The 17,156-nt window shown below is 38.3% G+C and overlaps 1 protein-coding gene across 2 annotated transcripts in view; it reads left to right on the plus strand.

Moving 5' to 3' along the window:
* The window catches only part of stk26 (serine/threonine protein kinase 26), a 56,766-nt gene extending 40,799 nt beyond the window's left edge, over positions 1 to 15,967 (plus strand). Inside the window, exons 7-12 of one of the 2 annotated variants that reach the window (XM_084546741.1) lie at positions 3,076 to 3,261; positions 5,207 to 5,349; positions 5,480 to 5,576; positions 8,213 to 8,275; positions 8,950 to 9,086; positions 14,250 to 15,967. In XM_084546741.1, coding sequence (XP_084402867.1) covers positions 3,076 to 3,261; positions 5,207 to 5,349; positions 5,480 to 5,576; positions 8,213 to 8,275; positions 8,950 to 9,086; positions 14,250 to 14,265 — 642 coding nt within the window. In that variant the 3' untranslated portion in view covers positions 14,266 to 15,967. The remainder of the gene's footprint in view (positions 1 to 3,075; positions 3,262 to 5,206; positions 5,350 to 5,479; positions 5,577 to 8,212; positions 8,276 to 8,949; positions 9,087 to 14,249) is intronic. The other variant, XM_084546742.1, reaches the window with a different exon arrangement.
* The last annotated feature ends 1,189 nt before the right edge of the window (positions 15,968 to 17,156 follow it).

Here is a 17,156-nt window from a genome sequence, read left to right on the forward strand (position 1 = left end):
TAACAGTCAAACAGCGTTCTGTTGTAATGCGACCCGGAGTAGCTCTGCTACCACTGTGTGCTATGTGTATGTATGTTTTATGCCCAGCAACTTCAGGCAGAATACCATCGTCATGGGGCCATGTTTTCCTTATGGGTTCATTTTTCTGGGCCCCACAACTTTTTGAGGGTTGATTTTAGGGTGAAGTTAGGGGTTAGGGGTGTCATGATAAGATCCTTTCCAAGACAGAAACATGAGTTTGTGTGTGATGAAGTCTATTCCTAGGTTAACACATGGTTGCTGGAGCAAACTGAAAAGATGTGCCATTCAACCTGTGTGCACAAGTAACTGTGTGTCTTTACATTAGCGTGGATTAGTGTGTTGGCATGTTGGCATGTTCTGGCCCAGGCTAACATATGGTTACTGGTTGTCGCAGCCATCGCACAAACAAAAAGTCAGCCTCAAGACTTTCATTCAAACCACCTGACTGTATGTCTGTGTATGTGTTTGCTTTCATGCGCTAATAGCTTTGTGATCCACGTAAACAAGCAATGACAGAGCAATGTTATAAGCTAATTAACATTTTAAGTTGTTAATCAAGATAAATAGATGAACATGTTCTCGTTCTGGAGGATTTGCTGCTTTTCTTTAGCTTGTAGTGTCACTCTATACTAAACAAAATTGTTCCTTTGGCAAAAAAGTAGATATACTTCAAATTATATTTGTCCGTCTAAGACCTGAAACTAATGCCATAACATTGGGTTAAAATGAATGCACCAGTTGCAGATGCTGCTTTTACATCAACTTGATTCAAATAAAAAGCCATTCATTTGCAGAACTGAGGATTTTTTTTTATTTATTTATTTTTTTGATGACAAAACCTTTGGAAAGGATTGGACTGGACTGATGACATATTTTAAGATATCTATACTCTGTCTCTAATATATAGTCATACCACCAATCAAGTAGGCTATTTGACATTAGCCGATTAGGTATTCTTGACAAATGCTTTAGCCGCTGTTAACTGTAGCAAGTATGTGAAAGTAGGACTTGGTTTGTGGTAGTTCTGACCAAGGTTATAATAGTTTGGGATTTTTCATTTTAGTTTAGTTTTATTTTGTTTGTTTTTTTATTAGTTTTTGTATTTCCAAAAATGCTTAGTTTTAGTTTAGTTTTTATTAGTTTTAGTATTAGTTTAAGTTGTTTCATACTTTGTCAGGTGCAGGATTCAAAAAGGTCAGGGTGAGTATTGTATAATAAAATTCAACAAAAGATACGTTTAAAAAATGAGGGTGAGTTAATAATGACTGACTTTTTATTTTTGGGTGAACTATTCCTTTAATCCTTCTCTTTCCGGGGGGGGGGGGGGGGGGGGGGGGCAGCGGACTCACAGAGGCTAGCTTGTTTTGGTACTCGACATTAGCTGCCTTGTGCGAGCTTCTTAAACGGACTTTGAGATTCGTGGAGTTTCTCCCCTTGAGAAGCAAGCCACATAGTTTGTCACAGTCTGTTTCCACTACAAGACACTTGCATTTATCTTTCTCATCGTCATATTCAAAAAAGTCCCATACAGGACTTTGCCGCTTCCTCCCAGCTTTTGCTGCAACCGCCATGGTGCTGCCAGGTGACGTCACAGACCGTGAGGTGCAGTAAGCTGCTGCTGCTGCTGCTGCCAGCTGACGTAAAACTACCAGAGCGGAATAAATCGATCATATGAATCCAACCAGTTGAGGCTCATAATTAAACTGACAGAGACGAAAACGAAGGGAATTATATCTATAATTTCAGTTCGTTTTAGTTCGTTTTCTAAACACGCAATACAGTTTCAGTTAGTTATCGTTTTTTCCTTTTAATTTTTGTTTCTATTTATTTCAGTTAACGAAAAATGTTTTTTCAGTTTTAGTTTTCGTTATTTCGTTCGTTTTTGTTAACGATAATAACCTTGGTTCTGACAAGTTCAACTATGAAGTACAGACTCTGGGGGATGGAAGGACATGAGGGCAGTCCTTCAATAATTTGGAACGGCAGCATACTTGATGATGCAATCACAATGCATTATGGGATACCTGGCTGTCCATGTTAGAGGTCTGAACTATACATCCGATGTGCTCAGATGACATGTACGACTACTGTACTATTCTGTCCATCGCCACATAAAGTTAGCCCAAACGATGTGATTGGCCTAGCAGACTCCGGCCAGGACGGAAGTTGGTCTGGTTTCCAGGCTAGGATTATTTATCTGCAAACATTGCTTCCCCCCACTTAGAGTGTAGCATTAATGGAAGTCTACGTTTATAGTTTAGTTTTATGGGTTTAAATGTACCGAAATCAACAACTTGCTAATAAACTTAAAAGCAAAGCTGCCATGCTAGCCATTAGAATCTGCTAATGAGAGTCTTTGTTGAGTTCTTGTCAGAAAAGCAACAGATAAAGACGCGACAGCAACTCCCAGGGTCTGACCACCAACCAACAATCAGACACAACTCACTGGAATAGACTTGGACTTAGATAAACTTTATTGATCCACAAGGGAAATTGCTTAATAATCCAAATACTGATCCAGCTGGCACATCTTTTCTGTTGTGGTGCTCACGCATAGCAGCTGTGCTGCTGTGATCGGCTGTTTAATTTTTATGAACGTGCAACTTGCTGGATTTCTGTTTAATAAACTCCCACACTAGTAATGTTTGAGTTCTGACTCTTTTGGTTAATTTTTTGACATTCCTGACAGCAGAAGCCACCATATTTGTGGATGAACCTAATCTTTGCGATGTATCGTCATATTGCAAGTCGATTAATTTATAAGTCCTTGCAGCACTAGTAAACTCAAAATTAACGAAAAAAGCGTGAAAAATTATGTCAAATGACAATTTATGAAAGGAGAAACTTCAGTGTATAAAAATATAAAATTTCCACTTCAACTTCAAATGCAATACATCTGGTTAATTCTAAGCTATCTAACACTGAGGAAAATACTTGTTGCTCTACATTTGTCAGGTGGGGCCCTGAACCCAACATTAGACTGAATTTCTCCCAGAAAATGCCAGAAGTCTTGACATCGATGTGTGTGTTTATTTTCTGTGCCCATCCCTTTAGGCGGACATTTGGTCACTGGGCATCACTGCCATCGAACTTGCCAAGGGTGAACCTCCGAACTCCGACATGCATCCGATGCGAGTGCTCTTCCACATCCCCAAATCTCCTCCGCCAACGCTGACGGGAGATTTTTCCAAAAGCTTCAAAGAGTTCACTGAGGCTTGCCTCAACAAGGACCCGGCCTTTGTAAGAGACACTCAAATTCATTCTTTGTCCGTTTTAAAGATATTTGACAGAAGTCCTAAACTTTTATTTCTACATGTTTAATTAAATGTTTATTTTGACATGAGGAAGCATTTAAAGCAGTCTAAACTTACTTTTACCACACCACATCTATGTGGCAGCTCAAGTTTTTTGAAATGCATAATAATCTGAAATCTATTGATCCTCAACATTTTCAGCTGATGAACTTTTACTATAAACAAGCCTCTGCACGATTCCATCAAAGGCGGACAAAACTATCCAATATTTCACACTCAAATTTCTGTCTCCTATAGGACTGAACTAGTTACTGTATGCATATCAAGTTGTAGTTAAAATACTATTTACACATTAATGCTTCAGTAAGAATACTATCCTTCATAAATACAATACTACTCCTTGAGCTTTAGATCCTGTAATTAATTTTTTTGATAAAACATCTGTGCTTTTTAGTATAGTTTTGAATGAAGGCTTTTGTGCCTTTTTTACTTATAAGTTAAACTTATATTTCCTGCCTTTTTTATTTTATATAATTTCCACTGGTACTCATTTTGTAAGCATTTAGTAAGTGTGGCAGAAGTGACTTCAAGGACTAGTTTCTAAGTCCATTTTAAGGTAGATTCTTAGTACTGTGTGTAATTCTATTTGCGCTTTGCTGCTTCCTAGTGGATGATTTTCTTCTTCAGTGAAACTTGTTAAAGGATCGGTGTCATTCAGTATAATCAGGTAGTCAGCTGACCTCATTCTTTGGACACATAATGTTGCTGAACCTATACCTGACCTACTGCAACCACCCCAGATCATAGCATTGCCCCCACAGGCTTGTACAGTAGGCACTCGGCATGATGTGTGCGTCACTTCATCTGTCTCTCTTCTTACCCTGACCATCACTCTGGAACAGGGTGAATCTGGACTCATCAGACCACATAACCTTCTTCTACTGGGGGCAGCTGTGGCTCAGTAGGTAGAGCAGGTTGTCCACGAACCAGAGGGTTAGCGGTTCAATCCCTGAAATGTGCCACATGCTTTAGAGTCCTTGAGCAAGACACTGAACCCCCAGTTGCTCCCACTGCGTGGCACTGGTGTGTGAATGTGTGTGTGTGCTTGTGTGAGCAAATGGTGAGATGTGACTGTAAAGCGCTTTGAGTACCAATAGATAGAAAAGCGCTTTATAAAAACAAGGCCATCTACCATTTACCATTGCTCTAGAATCCAATCTTTATGCTCCCTAGCAAATTGAAGCCTTTTTTTGGTTAGCCTCACTGATTAGTGGTTTTCTTAAGGCTACACTGCTGTTCAGTCCCAATCCCTTGAGTTCCCTTTGCATTGTACGTGTTGTTACAAACTGTTGTTTTCTTCGATTTCATTTCACCAAACGTCTAATTGATTGCTGATCACGATCAATCAGGATTTTTTTCCAAAAACATTTCATCCTCGAACATGATGGCTCCCTACTATCCTTCCAGTTTTTAATAATGTGTTGAACAGTTCTTAACCCAGTTTTAGTAGTTTCTATAATCTCCTTAGATGTTTTCTCTGCTTGATGCATGCCAGTGATTTGACCCTTTTCAAACAGATTAACATCTTTTCCACGACCACAGGATGTGTCTTTTGACATGGTTGTTTAAGAAATGAGAAGCTGCTCAGTGCATCAGTTGGAGTCAGATAAGTTGTTGCCAACTGAAAGATAATCGCCCATGCAGTGATTATATCATTATCATTAGAATTATCCAATAAGAGGCTTGTATCTATTTGCTTTATTAAATCCAGGTGGCGACTTTTTTTTTTGGCCAGGCATTACAAATACATACACAAACAATCATTGCATTGCTTTTGGTCCAGGAGAAATTGTAGCGCCACTATGCGCTAAGCTTCTTATTTTCCATCTCTGTATGTTGATATTTAAACCCTCCGCTCTCTTGTCATGTAGCGTCCCACAGCCAAAGAGCTGCTCAAACACAAGTTCATCGTCAAACACTGTAAGAAGACGTCCTACCTAAGCGAGCTGATTGACAGGTACAGGCGATGGAAGGAGGAGGAACACAGCGACAGCAGCTCTGAGGATTCCGACAGGTTGTTTCACCGCTTTTTGTTGCATCAGAGACCTTTTTATTTTTCAATTTCTAAAGCTACAAGAGATGTCTTGGTTTTAGATGTGAACGTAGAGTGATGTATGAATTAACATGCCTGTGTTTGTGGGAAGTGAATCAAGCAATAAAGAGAACAACGAGTCTCCCGAGTGGTCCTTCACCACCGTCCGTAAGAAGAAGACAGAAGGCAGGAAGGTCCTCAATGGAACGGTTAGTACTGTCTGATTGTAAATATGCTCTATATGTCAGTAAAATGACTTCAGAAATATATTTTTATGAGTTGAGGAATGTCAACAAATTTAAACCTGGATGATTGTACATTTACAGAAGATTAAAAGAATACTTAGTCCGTTCTCAGTCATGGTAGCCTGGAAACCAGGCAACTTCCCCATCCACACATACTTTCTTGTTGCAGAAAGTTTCCAGAAGACTTTTAATCCAATTTTCATCTTCAGTTCTAAATGACTGGTGGGGAGTTTTGGTTTTTATTAGGAACATCTGTGGGTGTTCTCCATTTGTATCTCACATGACTAAGGCCTGTTACTGACCAAATACCTGTACACTGCCAGCACAATTATTAGACAAGTGAGTATTTTGACCATATCGTCATTTTTATGTCTTTCCAATTCCAAGTTGAATAAACTTGAATGCCTATTGGATTTAAGCATGCTAGGTGATGTGCATTGGTGTTATGAGGAAAGGTGTTTCCTCATTATACAAATCACACAAATCAACACCCTATATCAGGTGTGCACAATTATTAGGCAGCTTCTTTTTCTCAGGCAAAATGGGTCAGAAAAGAGATCTAACAGACTCTGAAAAGTTAAAAACTATAAAACATCTTTCAGGGGGATGGAGCACTCTTGAAATTGCCAAGATATTAGAACATGACCACAGAACCATCAAACGTTTTGTTGCAAATAGCCAGAAGGGTCGCAAGAAACGTGTTGATGCAAATTAACTGCCAAATATTTGAGAAGAATCAAACGTGAAGCTACCAGGAACCCATTATCCTCCAGTGCTGTCATATGCTGGGACTGCAACCTACCTGGAGTGTTACTGAAGTACAAGGTGTTCAGTGCTCAGAGACATGGCCAGGGTAAGAAAAGCTGAAACCCGACCACCACTGAACAAGACACACAAGTTGAAACACCAAGACTGGGCCAAGAAATATCTGAAGACAAATATTTCAAAGGTTTTATGGACTGATGATGGATGGGCCCGTGGTTGGATCAGCAATGGGCATAGGACTTCACTCCAACTCAGACACCAGCAAGGTGGAGGTAGGGTACTGGTAAGGGCTGGAATTATTAAATACGGGATTGTTAGACCTTTTCCGGTTGAAGATGGACTCAAACTCAACTACCAAACTTACTACCAGTTTCTAGAAGACACTTTCTTCACACAGTGGTACAGGAAAAAGTCTGCATCTTTCAAGAAGACCATGATTTTTATGCAGGACAATGCTCCATCTCATGGAAATGATGAATAATGACATAGCCCCCTTCTTCACCTAACTTAAACCCTATTGAGAACTTGTTGGCCCTTTCTAAGTGCTAGATGTATAGTGAAGGAAAATAGTACACCTCTCTGAACAGTGTCTGGGAGGCTGTGCACAAAAAGTTGAAAGTCAAGTGATCAAGACACTGACAGACTCCATGGATGGAAGACTTTTGAGTGTTACTGAAAAGAAGGGTGGCTATATTGCTCACTGATTTATTTTTCGAAATATCAGAAATGTTTATTTGTAAAGTTTGAGTTTTTATTAATCTTAAAAAGATGAAAATAAAGAAGTGACATGGGAATATTTTTGTTTTTCTTTGAGTTGCGTAATAATTGTGCACACTAATAGTTGCCTAATAATTGTGCACACACAGATATTCTCGTACAAAAGTCAAAACCTCACTTTCACTTCCTTAAATATTCAGGTTTGGGTTTATTAACATTTTGTATTTACCAAGAGCACTGTTGTTAAATAATAAAACTAATCCTCAAAAGTGCAGCTTGCTTAATAATTGTGCATGCAGTATAGTAAGAGAAATTTGAGGCGTTCTCTAATAACTACACACTCTTGGTGTTAAGTTTGTAAGAGGTTACAAACTTAACACCAAGAGTGTGTGGTTGAAATTCTTCATTTGAGCTTTGCTTTTGGAATTTGGAAAATAATTTGCCATTGCACAATAATGCTCTTTAGTTGTATCAAATATATGCCACCCTTCATTTTTGTTTCATCCATATATATTTGTTTGAATAATCCACATTTGGGAGGAGTTCTTATAACTTCACTTGAACACTGGAACTGCAGATCTCATATTAATCTCTGCTGTGGTGATACCAACGCCATTGACTAGCAACATTGTGTCATAGCCATACACATATTAACAATGATTTTATCGTTTTCAGGATTCTTAACTTTCAGTCAAGTGATACTGCTTATTGTTAATTACATTTATTTATTAATATGATTTAACTGCAGATTTCATATTAATCTCTGCTGTGGTGATACCAACGCCATTGACTAGCAACATTGTGTCATAGCCATACACATATTAACGATGATTTTATCGTTTTCAGGATTCTTAACTTTCAGTCAAGTGATGCTGCTTATTGTTAATTAGATTTATTTATTAATATGATTTAAGATTTTAAATACAGTATCTATTATTACGTTCAATTTTAACTATGTGAATCCACACATGGAGACAAAGTCCAATTTCTGGTTCAGACAGGAAGTGAAACCACAAAAGTAATGAAGTTGTTGTATTAAAGGTTAATAGAACTGCATTTAAATTAATTCACACCTTATATATTAATTTTCCTGTTCCTCTTCCTCCTCACCTGTGCAGAGTCCGGATCAGCTGAGTAAATCTGCCAGTCTGGCCACAGTCATCTCTCCAGTGTTCACTGAGGTTAGTTTTTTCATTTTAAAAAAATAAAATAAATGCAGCTGCTGGGCATTTACAGCGTAAGTTATGTCTGTAAAGATATTTTTTGGATAAAAGCACTGCTTGATGCATGGAAAAATTTCAACCCATTACGTTAACATCAACATTTGCTGTCTTCTCCATGTCAATATAAAGGAGTAAAAAAGGAAGAAGCAGTACAGAAATATTGAAAATAAAATAAAAACTGGAAAATATAATCTCAATAAAATATATCAATAAATATAATAATATCAATAAAATATTGCACATGACAGGACATGCAGGAATTGTATCATGAGATGTTTACATTTTACACAGTTATTAAAGTTAGTTTCTCTCTTGCAGCAAGCAAGTAAAAAGACAGAAATTGCCTGTTAAATATATCTGCAGGAGGTTAGCATACCATGAGAACTTGTTTCATAAATCTAAACAGAAATCACATTTATGTTTGATATGACAAAAATTAATTCATTAAGATATTATGAACAGACTGGGCAGAGCCAGGATAGCTGTGGTAAGTCTTTATGCGAAGCTAACCTAACTGGCTTTTGTAGTTCCATACTTTTATTGTGTAAGAGTGGCGTCAATCTTATCTTCTAATTGAAGACAAAATACTGCATTGGTGTGTTTTTATTAAAAATTGTCTTCCCCTGCTTTAGCTGAAACAGCAGCACAAGGAGCACTCTGAGCAGCAACGGGCCATCGAGGAGCTTGAACGCAACATCCGATTGGCTGAAGAAGTCTGTCCAGGCATCACGGACAGGATGGTCACACACATCATAGCCAGGTACCAGAAGTACGTTCGTCATTTCCTCCATATGTCTCCTGTTTCTCCCATTTTTATGTTAGGGGTTTTTATGTTAACGACGTTGCAGGATCCCTATTGTTTTTCTTCCAGTTTTTATTCTTCGCCATCGCCTTAATTTTCTGCTTAGCTAAAAGTGTCTGCCCAGGACAAACTGCAAGGGCAAAAGGCATCAAACCTGGTGATTTGGTAGAAGTCCTGCAATTTAACTTTGCCAAGGTGTCAATACACATGCCTACATGCCTATAATAACCCAATTTACGTTTTGGCTCATGTCTTGAGATGTGCCCTAGAAACAAAATTCTTTCTCCCTCTGATTCCTTACATAGCCATGGTTCTAATGGACAAGGCCATTTTTTTCCGCCATTGTGAAAAAATTGCACCTCAAAGCAAAATCAACTCCTCCAAGCCTGTTCATCCAATTCTCAACAAAATTGGCATGTATCATTTATGGACAAAGATAATGAAAATTCTTCAAAAGAACTTTAGCAGGTTTATTGATTACAAAGTTAATGGCTAATTACTTTTTACAGCGCGGCACGGTATAACTTCAAAGGAGCTGGAGGGCGCTAAAGCAACATTTCGATTTCTCAAAAACTGCAATAGCTAACTTAATGAAATTTGACATACACAATCTGTAAAATATTGTGTAGGAGATAAAACAGGCCAGAACTCCTTCAGTCTGAGCCTAGCATTAGCCAGAACAAGATATTTGTATCCTCCTCCTTCCAGGGTTTCCTCAGAGTCTAATATTTGATAATCCCAATTTAACCCTCATACCTGATTTTAAAATAGTTACGTTGTTACCACTAAGGGACAAAAGTGTCCTCTTTTAAAATGCCATAAAAATGGCATATGTTAATATTTTTTTCTGCTTTTCTTTACATAAATCTTTTCATCTACTTCAGTCCTAATCATAAATACCAAATGTTTGATTATTTTCAATATTTTAACCCTTTATATGCCAGTGTTTGTGATGGCATCCAAAATTTATCGTAAAAAAACACACAAAAAATGAAATATTTTCAATAATCTGAATGCAAAGTGGATTTTTCTTGGGGGGATTATTAGAGCCTTGGATATGTCAATGAACAGTAGCAAGATTGATTTGGATGGATTTTTAGTTTTTTTGTAGTGTCAGATTTACAAAAATAGTTACGTTGTTACCACTAAGGGACAAAAGTGTCCTCTTCAAAAATGCCATAAAAATGGCATATGTTAATATTTTTTTCTGCTTTTTTTGCATAAATCTTTTCATCTACTTCAGTCCTAATCATAAATACCAAATGTTTGATTATTTTCAATATTTTAACCCTTTATATGCCAGTGTTTGTGATGGCATCCAAAATTTATCGTAAAAAAACACACAAAAAATGAAATATTTTCAATAATCTGAATGCAAAGTGGATTTTTCTTGGGGGGATTATTAGAGCCTTGGATATGTCAATGAACAGTAGCAAGATTGATTTGGATGGATTTTTAGTTTTTTTGTAGTGTCAGATTTACAAAAATAGTTACGTTGTTACCACTAAGGGACAAAAGTGTCCTCTTTTAAAATGCCATAAAAATGGCATATGTTAATATTTTTTTTTGCTTTTTTTTACATAAATCTTTTCATCTACTTCAGTCCTAATCATAAATACCAAATGTTTGATTATTTTCAATATTTTAACCCTTTATATGCCAGTGTTTGTGATGGCATCCAAAATTTATCGTAAAAAAACACACAAAAAATGAAATATTTTCAATAATCTAAATGCAAAGTGGATTTCTCTTGGGGGGATTATTAGAGCCTTGGATATGTCAATAAATGGAAGCAAGATTGATTTTGATGGATTATTATTAGTAGTATTAGTATTGTTTTTTTGTGCTGTGTACAAACAACTCCCATTGAAATCCAATGAACCTACTGTTTTGTACTTGAAGTAAAAGGATACATGTTATAGATCAAACGCCTCAATTAGACACACACTGCATCATCGTGTGGTATGGCAGCACTATGGCCGGGACCCCAAACGCCTGCAGAAAGGATCACCAGGACTCTACTGCCCTCTCTGCAGAATATCTACAAGCATAGAGTCCGCAGGAGAGCTGCCTCCATAACTAAGGACCCCACCTGCCCCCAACACAGACTGTTCACACTCCTACCTTCAGGAAGGAGGTACAGGAGTGTGAAATACAGGAACTTGAGACTGTTCTTGAGCATCGGTTCTACTCCGAGCTCCTCCCGTATGTCCGAGCTCCTTACCCAATCTCTAAGGCTGAGCCCGACCACCCTGCGAAAGAAACTCATTTCGGCCGCTTGTATTTGCGATCTTGTTCTTTCGGTCATTACCCAAAGTTCATGACCATAGGTGAGGGTTGGAACGTAGATCAACGGGTAAATTGAGAGCCTCACCTTTCAGCTTAGCTCTCTCTTCACCACGACCGACCGGTTAAGTATCCACATCACTGCAGATACTGCTCCGATCCGACTGGTGATCTCCTGCTCCCTCCTACCTTCACTCGATACGATATTTGCACTAGTTATCTTATATTTTTGTATTATATGTATCTTTTTATATTCTAATTGTAAGATTTTTTTTTTATATTCGTAGGCATTTGGGTGGACGGCAAAAGAAGAATTTCATTGTACAGGGAAACATGTTTCTACACTGTGCACATGAAAATAAACTCTTTGAATCTTGAACATACACACGCACACACACGCGCGCGCGCACGCACACACACACACACACACACACAATCAATGCAAGGATCCCTTTCTCCTCATGACCAATAACATCACTTTTATATCATAAGAAATTTGGGAGCTCCAAATCACAGCAACTGTGGAAAATACATTTGCAAAGTTCACACATCCTTTTGCTGCAGTTCCTGTGTATGAGGGTGAACTGAACTCACACACATGTACACACACGCACAAACACACACAACATTCCTGATGCCATTGATGTACTTTTCTGTTCCACATTTTTAAATATTTATGTATTTATGTTTTACTTCTAGAGCGATCGAAGTTGTTGGACACTGCACTCCTAATTGAAATGCATTGTATGTAATGCATTGTGATGCCATCACAAACACTGGCCTATAAAGGGTTAAAACATTGAAAATAATCAAACATTTGGTATTTATGATTAGGACTGAAGTAGATGAAAAGATTTATGTAAAAAAAAGCAGAAAAAAATATTAACATATGCCATTTTTATGGGTTTTTAAAAGAGGACACTTTTGTCCCTTAGTGGTAACAACGTAACTATTTTTGTAAATCTGACACTACAAAAAAACTAAAAATCCATCCAAATCAATCTTGCTACTGTTCATTGACATATCCAAGGCTCTAATAATCCCCCCAAGAAAAATCCACTTTGCATTCAGATTATTGAAAATATTTCATTTTTTGTGTGTTTTTTTACGATAAATTTTGGATGCCATCACAAACACTGGCATATAAAGGGTTAAAATATTGAAAATAATCAAACATTTGGTATTTATGATTAGGACTGAAGTAGATGAAAAGATTTATGTAAAAAAAAGCAGAAAAAAATATTAACATATGCCATTTTTATGGCTTTTTAAAAGAGGACACTTTTGTCCCTTAGTGGTAACAACGTAACTATTTAGGTTACACAGTGTAAAAATAGAGTATTATGGGATTTGTTTTTGAAATATCAAAATTTGTTCAAAAATACACACCTTTACCAAATATTATAGCAGCAAGCATAACCAACACTGAGTAATCAAAAAAATAAAATCTGAAAAGGACACTTTTGTCCATATCAGGTATAAGGGTTAAGGCCTTAAAAAGTCTTAAATACGAGCATATTTGGCATTGTAGGTCAGCACCCTGACAGCCTGGTGGACGAAGCTGTTCAACAGTCTGGTGGAGCGGGCCCGGAGGCTCTGGTACCTTTTCTCCGATGGCAGGAGACTAAAGAGAGGATGTAGGGGGTAGGAGGGGTCACTGGCAATGCTGGTGGCTCTGCGAGTGAGGCAGGTGTGGAAAATGTCTGTGAGGGAGGGCAGAGGGGCACCGATGATCTTGCTGGCTGTGTTCACTATGCGTTGCAGAGTCTTTCGGCAGGAGGCAGTGGAGCCTCCGTACCACACAGTGATGCAGCCAGTGAGGACACTCTCAATGGTGCCCCGGTAGAAAGAGCACATGATGGAGGGCGGGACTTGTGCTCTTCGCAGTTTCCGGAGAAAGTAGAGGCGTTTTTGAGCCCTCTTGGCTAGTGATGTTGTGTTATTGGTCCAGGAAAGGTCTTCTGCGATGTGCACCCCCAGGAACTTGGTGCTGCTCACCCTCTCCACAGCAGCACCTTCGATGGTCAGCGGGGGATGCTGGGGGTGACCTCTCCTGAAGTCGACAACAATCTCTTTTGTTTTCTCCACATTGAGGATGAGATTGTTGTCTTTACACCACTGCACCGCTCTTCTGTAGTTGGCTTCATCGTTGTTAGTGATGAGGCCCACCACAGTTGTGTCGTCCGCAAACTTGATGATGTGGTTGGTGCTGTAGGTTGGAACACAGTCGTGGGTTAGCAGGGTGAAGAGCAGTGGGCTGAGCACACACCCTTGTGGAGCTCCTGTGCTCAGTGTGATGGTCTTTGAGGTGTTGGTGCCAACCTGCACAGTTTGTGGCCTCCCTGAGAAAGTCCAGCACCCAGTTGCAGAGGGATGTTTTCAGTCCGAGGTAGCTCAGTTTTGGTATCGGTTGTTGGGGAATGATTGTGTTAAATGCTGAACTAAAGTCTAAGAACAGCATTCGCACATGTGAGTTCTTTGAGTCCAGGTGGGTGAGTGCTGGGTGGAGAGCAGTGGAGATAGCGTCCTCCGTGGACCTGTTTGGCCTGTATGCGAACAGGTACGGGTCATGGGAGGGAGGGAGGATGGATTTTATGTTGACCATGACCAGCCGCTCAAAGCACTTCATGATGGTGGAGGTCAGGGCTATGGGCCGATAGTCGTTGTGGCTGGATGGATTAGGGGTTTGATTTTTTTGTACTTCGAGTAGGTCTTAACCCATTATGGTCTTAAAACGTTTTAAATTTCACTTGTTCAAACCTGCTGAAACCCTGTCCTTTAGATCAGTTGTTACACAGTTGTGTAAGCCTAACCCTCATCCTTATTTCTGTCGTTCAACCTCAGATACTCAACAAACTGAAGGACGGATTGGTTGAAGCCCAGGAAGTTTCGGTGGTGCTGCTGGAGGATGGCGCTGCTGGAGGATGAAAACAGAGATGATTCGCTGTGCAATGTCTCCTCGCTGTACACACACACACACACACACACACACACACACACACACACCCACACCCACACACACACACACATCTCAACATACACTCACACATACAGACACTACTAATGTAATATATAAACTATATATCTATCTCTCTCTATATATATATATATATATATATAGAGAGAGAGAGAGAGATAGAGAGATAGATAGATAGATAGATTCGCTGCTGCTGATTGAAAACCTTTTTTCTAACCAAGCTGAATTTGAAACCACTACATATCTGAATGAGCTGAGGTTTTGAAAATACAATCTGACTTAGATTTGTGGCTTTTACTAGCAAACCCTTTATTTTATCTTATTTCTGTGCGTATCTGTTTCCTAATCTTGATTTAAATAAACACATGCCTTAATACTTCTTACAACCCATCATTTTTAAAAGAACACATCACTTTTTGTTCACAAAGTTTTTGTTGAAGCCGCACACGGAGAAATATATATGAAGAAGGTTCTCTTCCATCAGCAGTGGTATGTTTTGTGTCATGACTTGCTTTGCGTCTTTAGTTGTCTTTACGTTTGTTTGGTAGCACTTGAGACAGATTATATGCCAATATATTGTTGTCTTCAGTAATGCTTTTTAATTGCAGTTCCCTCATCCAAGAATTCAGTTATGGTCAGGTCCTACCCCTTATAGTGCAACAGGTATTGCAATACATTGATAGCAGTGGAGATTCCTCGTGAATTTGTAAGCCAAATATCTTTTAAAGTGAAAAACCAAGCGGCTGTAAAATTGCACACATTGGGGAATTTGTGAAACTGTTTTATGTCCCATGGTTAGGGTTGCTCATTTTTGAATTTGAACTACCAGAATTCAGCTGGGTCTCACAGCTAGTAACTTAGTAACCAGTAAGTAAGCAAGCTAGCAAGTTGTTGAAGCTGCCTAGTCTAAAATTAAATTTGAAAAATTAAAATTAAATGTGATGGATATTTGTAACAAAACAACAGTAGAACCTGAAAATATTTATATTGATTTTAAGTAATTTTCCTGTTGGTGAAGACATAATACACCGTACTTAATACAGACTGCACTTAATACCTAACACTGGATAGTAGCACGGGCTCTTTTCTAGAGCATGAAGGGAACTGTAATAAAGAGCATTACTGAGAGTTTGTACCAAAGACACTATAAAACTTGGTCATTGTATATTTTTGTCTTTTTACATATCATAAGGGATGCAACAGTGATTTTTTGAGGGGAGAAATGTAAAGTGAAAAACAGATTTTACAGTAATATACTCTTTTTTTGTTTTGTAGCGGGACTTAGAGTTTTATGAATAAATATTTAAATTTAATTGAGAAACTTGTGTTAATCCTGTTCATTTAAAAAAAAAGACAATTATCCACAAACCTGTTTATGAAACTATATTGATAAATGCAACTGTATTACTGTATACAAACAAAAGTTCACATTTGTTCTACATTCATACAATTCATTGTATAAATGTAAATTAACAATCTACTATTTGACCAGTGTTGGGTAAAGTTACTTTGGAAAGTAGTTACCATCAATTAAAAGTAATATGTTACGTTACAGTGTCACCTATGAATAAAAGGCGTTAGAGTACTCATGTGTTACCAAAAATGAAAAGCCGTTTGCAGCGCCTCGCACATTCTGCAACTTAACTGACACAGACACACAGCCTCTTTTAAATGCACCGAGAAGTCCTGACAATGAATATCGTCAGTCATCCAACCAAATTAACTCTGCAGGATAACAATATCAGGAAAGACAGTCAGCAATATGCTACATAGCGTTTTATTAATTATTATTATTATTATTATTATTATTTATTTATTTATTTATTTTTGATCAGTCAGAACATATGATCAAAATTCAGGAGTTGTTTGGTACTCATATATACCTACACAGCCCAGGTAGCCTATATATGAGCACCAAACAAGATTAGGTAACTCATGAATTTTTTTTTTGACCCGAATGCTGTTATGAAAGTGCATTTAAGCGCGCTCAAGTAAACACAATCTGAGGTAAACAGGTAGCAGATTCAGATCCATTTTGAAATTTAACGACCAGTCAACGATCTAACAGAAATTTTAACAGCTGCCTCTATGTCAAACAAAAATGATAACAGGCCGAATGACACAAACAATAAAATCGTTCACTGGCACATAGGCAAATGACAATTTAGCCTAATAGCTGAACTATGAAAATACTATTCAAGTGTCACAGGCCTAAATTCACTTTGCCATCGTCCACATACATTTACTCTTCAAAGCAGTGATTAAAACGTAGCAGAATAAAATTTTCGAAACGTCGGTCCGACAGTTGATTTCTCTTAGGCGTAAGAACGAGACTTCCGAGGCTGAAAAGCCTCTCCACGGGTGCGCTGGAGGGTGGTGGGGTATTGGAGCGCAGAAATACTGTCCTGATCCTGGGGAACTTGTTTAACATATCGATCTCGATACCTGACTTAAGATACTCAGCAATTTCAGTCACACACACACAGGTAACGTAGGTCAGCAGGGCACAGACGCATCATCACAGCGCTGCGCCTCCGCTGACACATCCGCAGGTGCCACAGTACTGTCTGACAAAAAGCAGGCTGCAGTCGGAATTTTTCTTTCCTTATCCGGAGAAATTCTTAAAGCAAAGGATTACTTTTTTCAAAAAAAAAAAAAAAAAAAAAAAAAAACGAAGTTACTGATTGCTTAACGCACGAAACTAACGCGTTACATTACACGTTACACGAAAAAAGTAATTAGAGTACCCACAACACTATTTGACTAAATCACTC

This window comes from Chelon labrosus (assembly GCF_963514085.1).
Source record: "Chelon labrosus genome assembly, chromosome: 1".
NCBI classification, from domain to species: domain Eukaryota; kingdom Metazoa; phylum Chordata; class Actinopteri; order Mugiliformes; family Mugilidae; genus Chelon; species Chelon labrosus.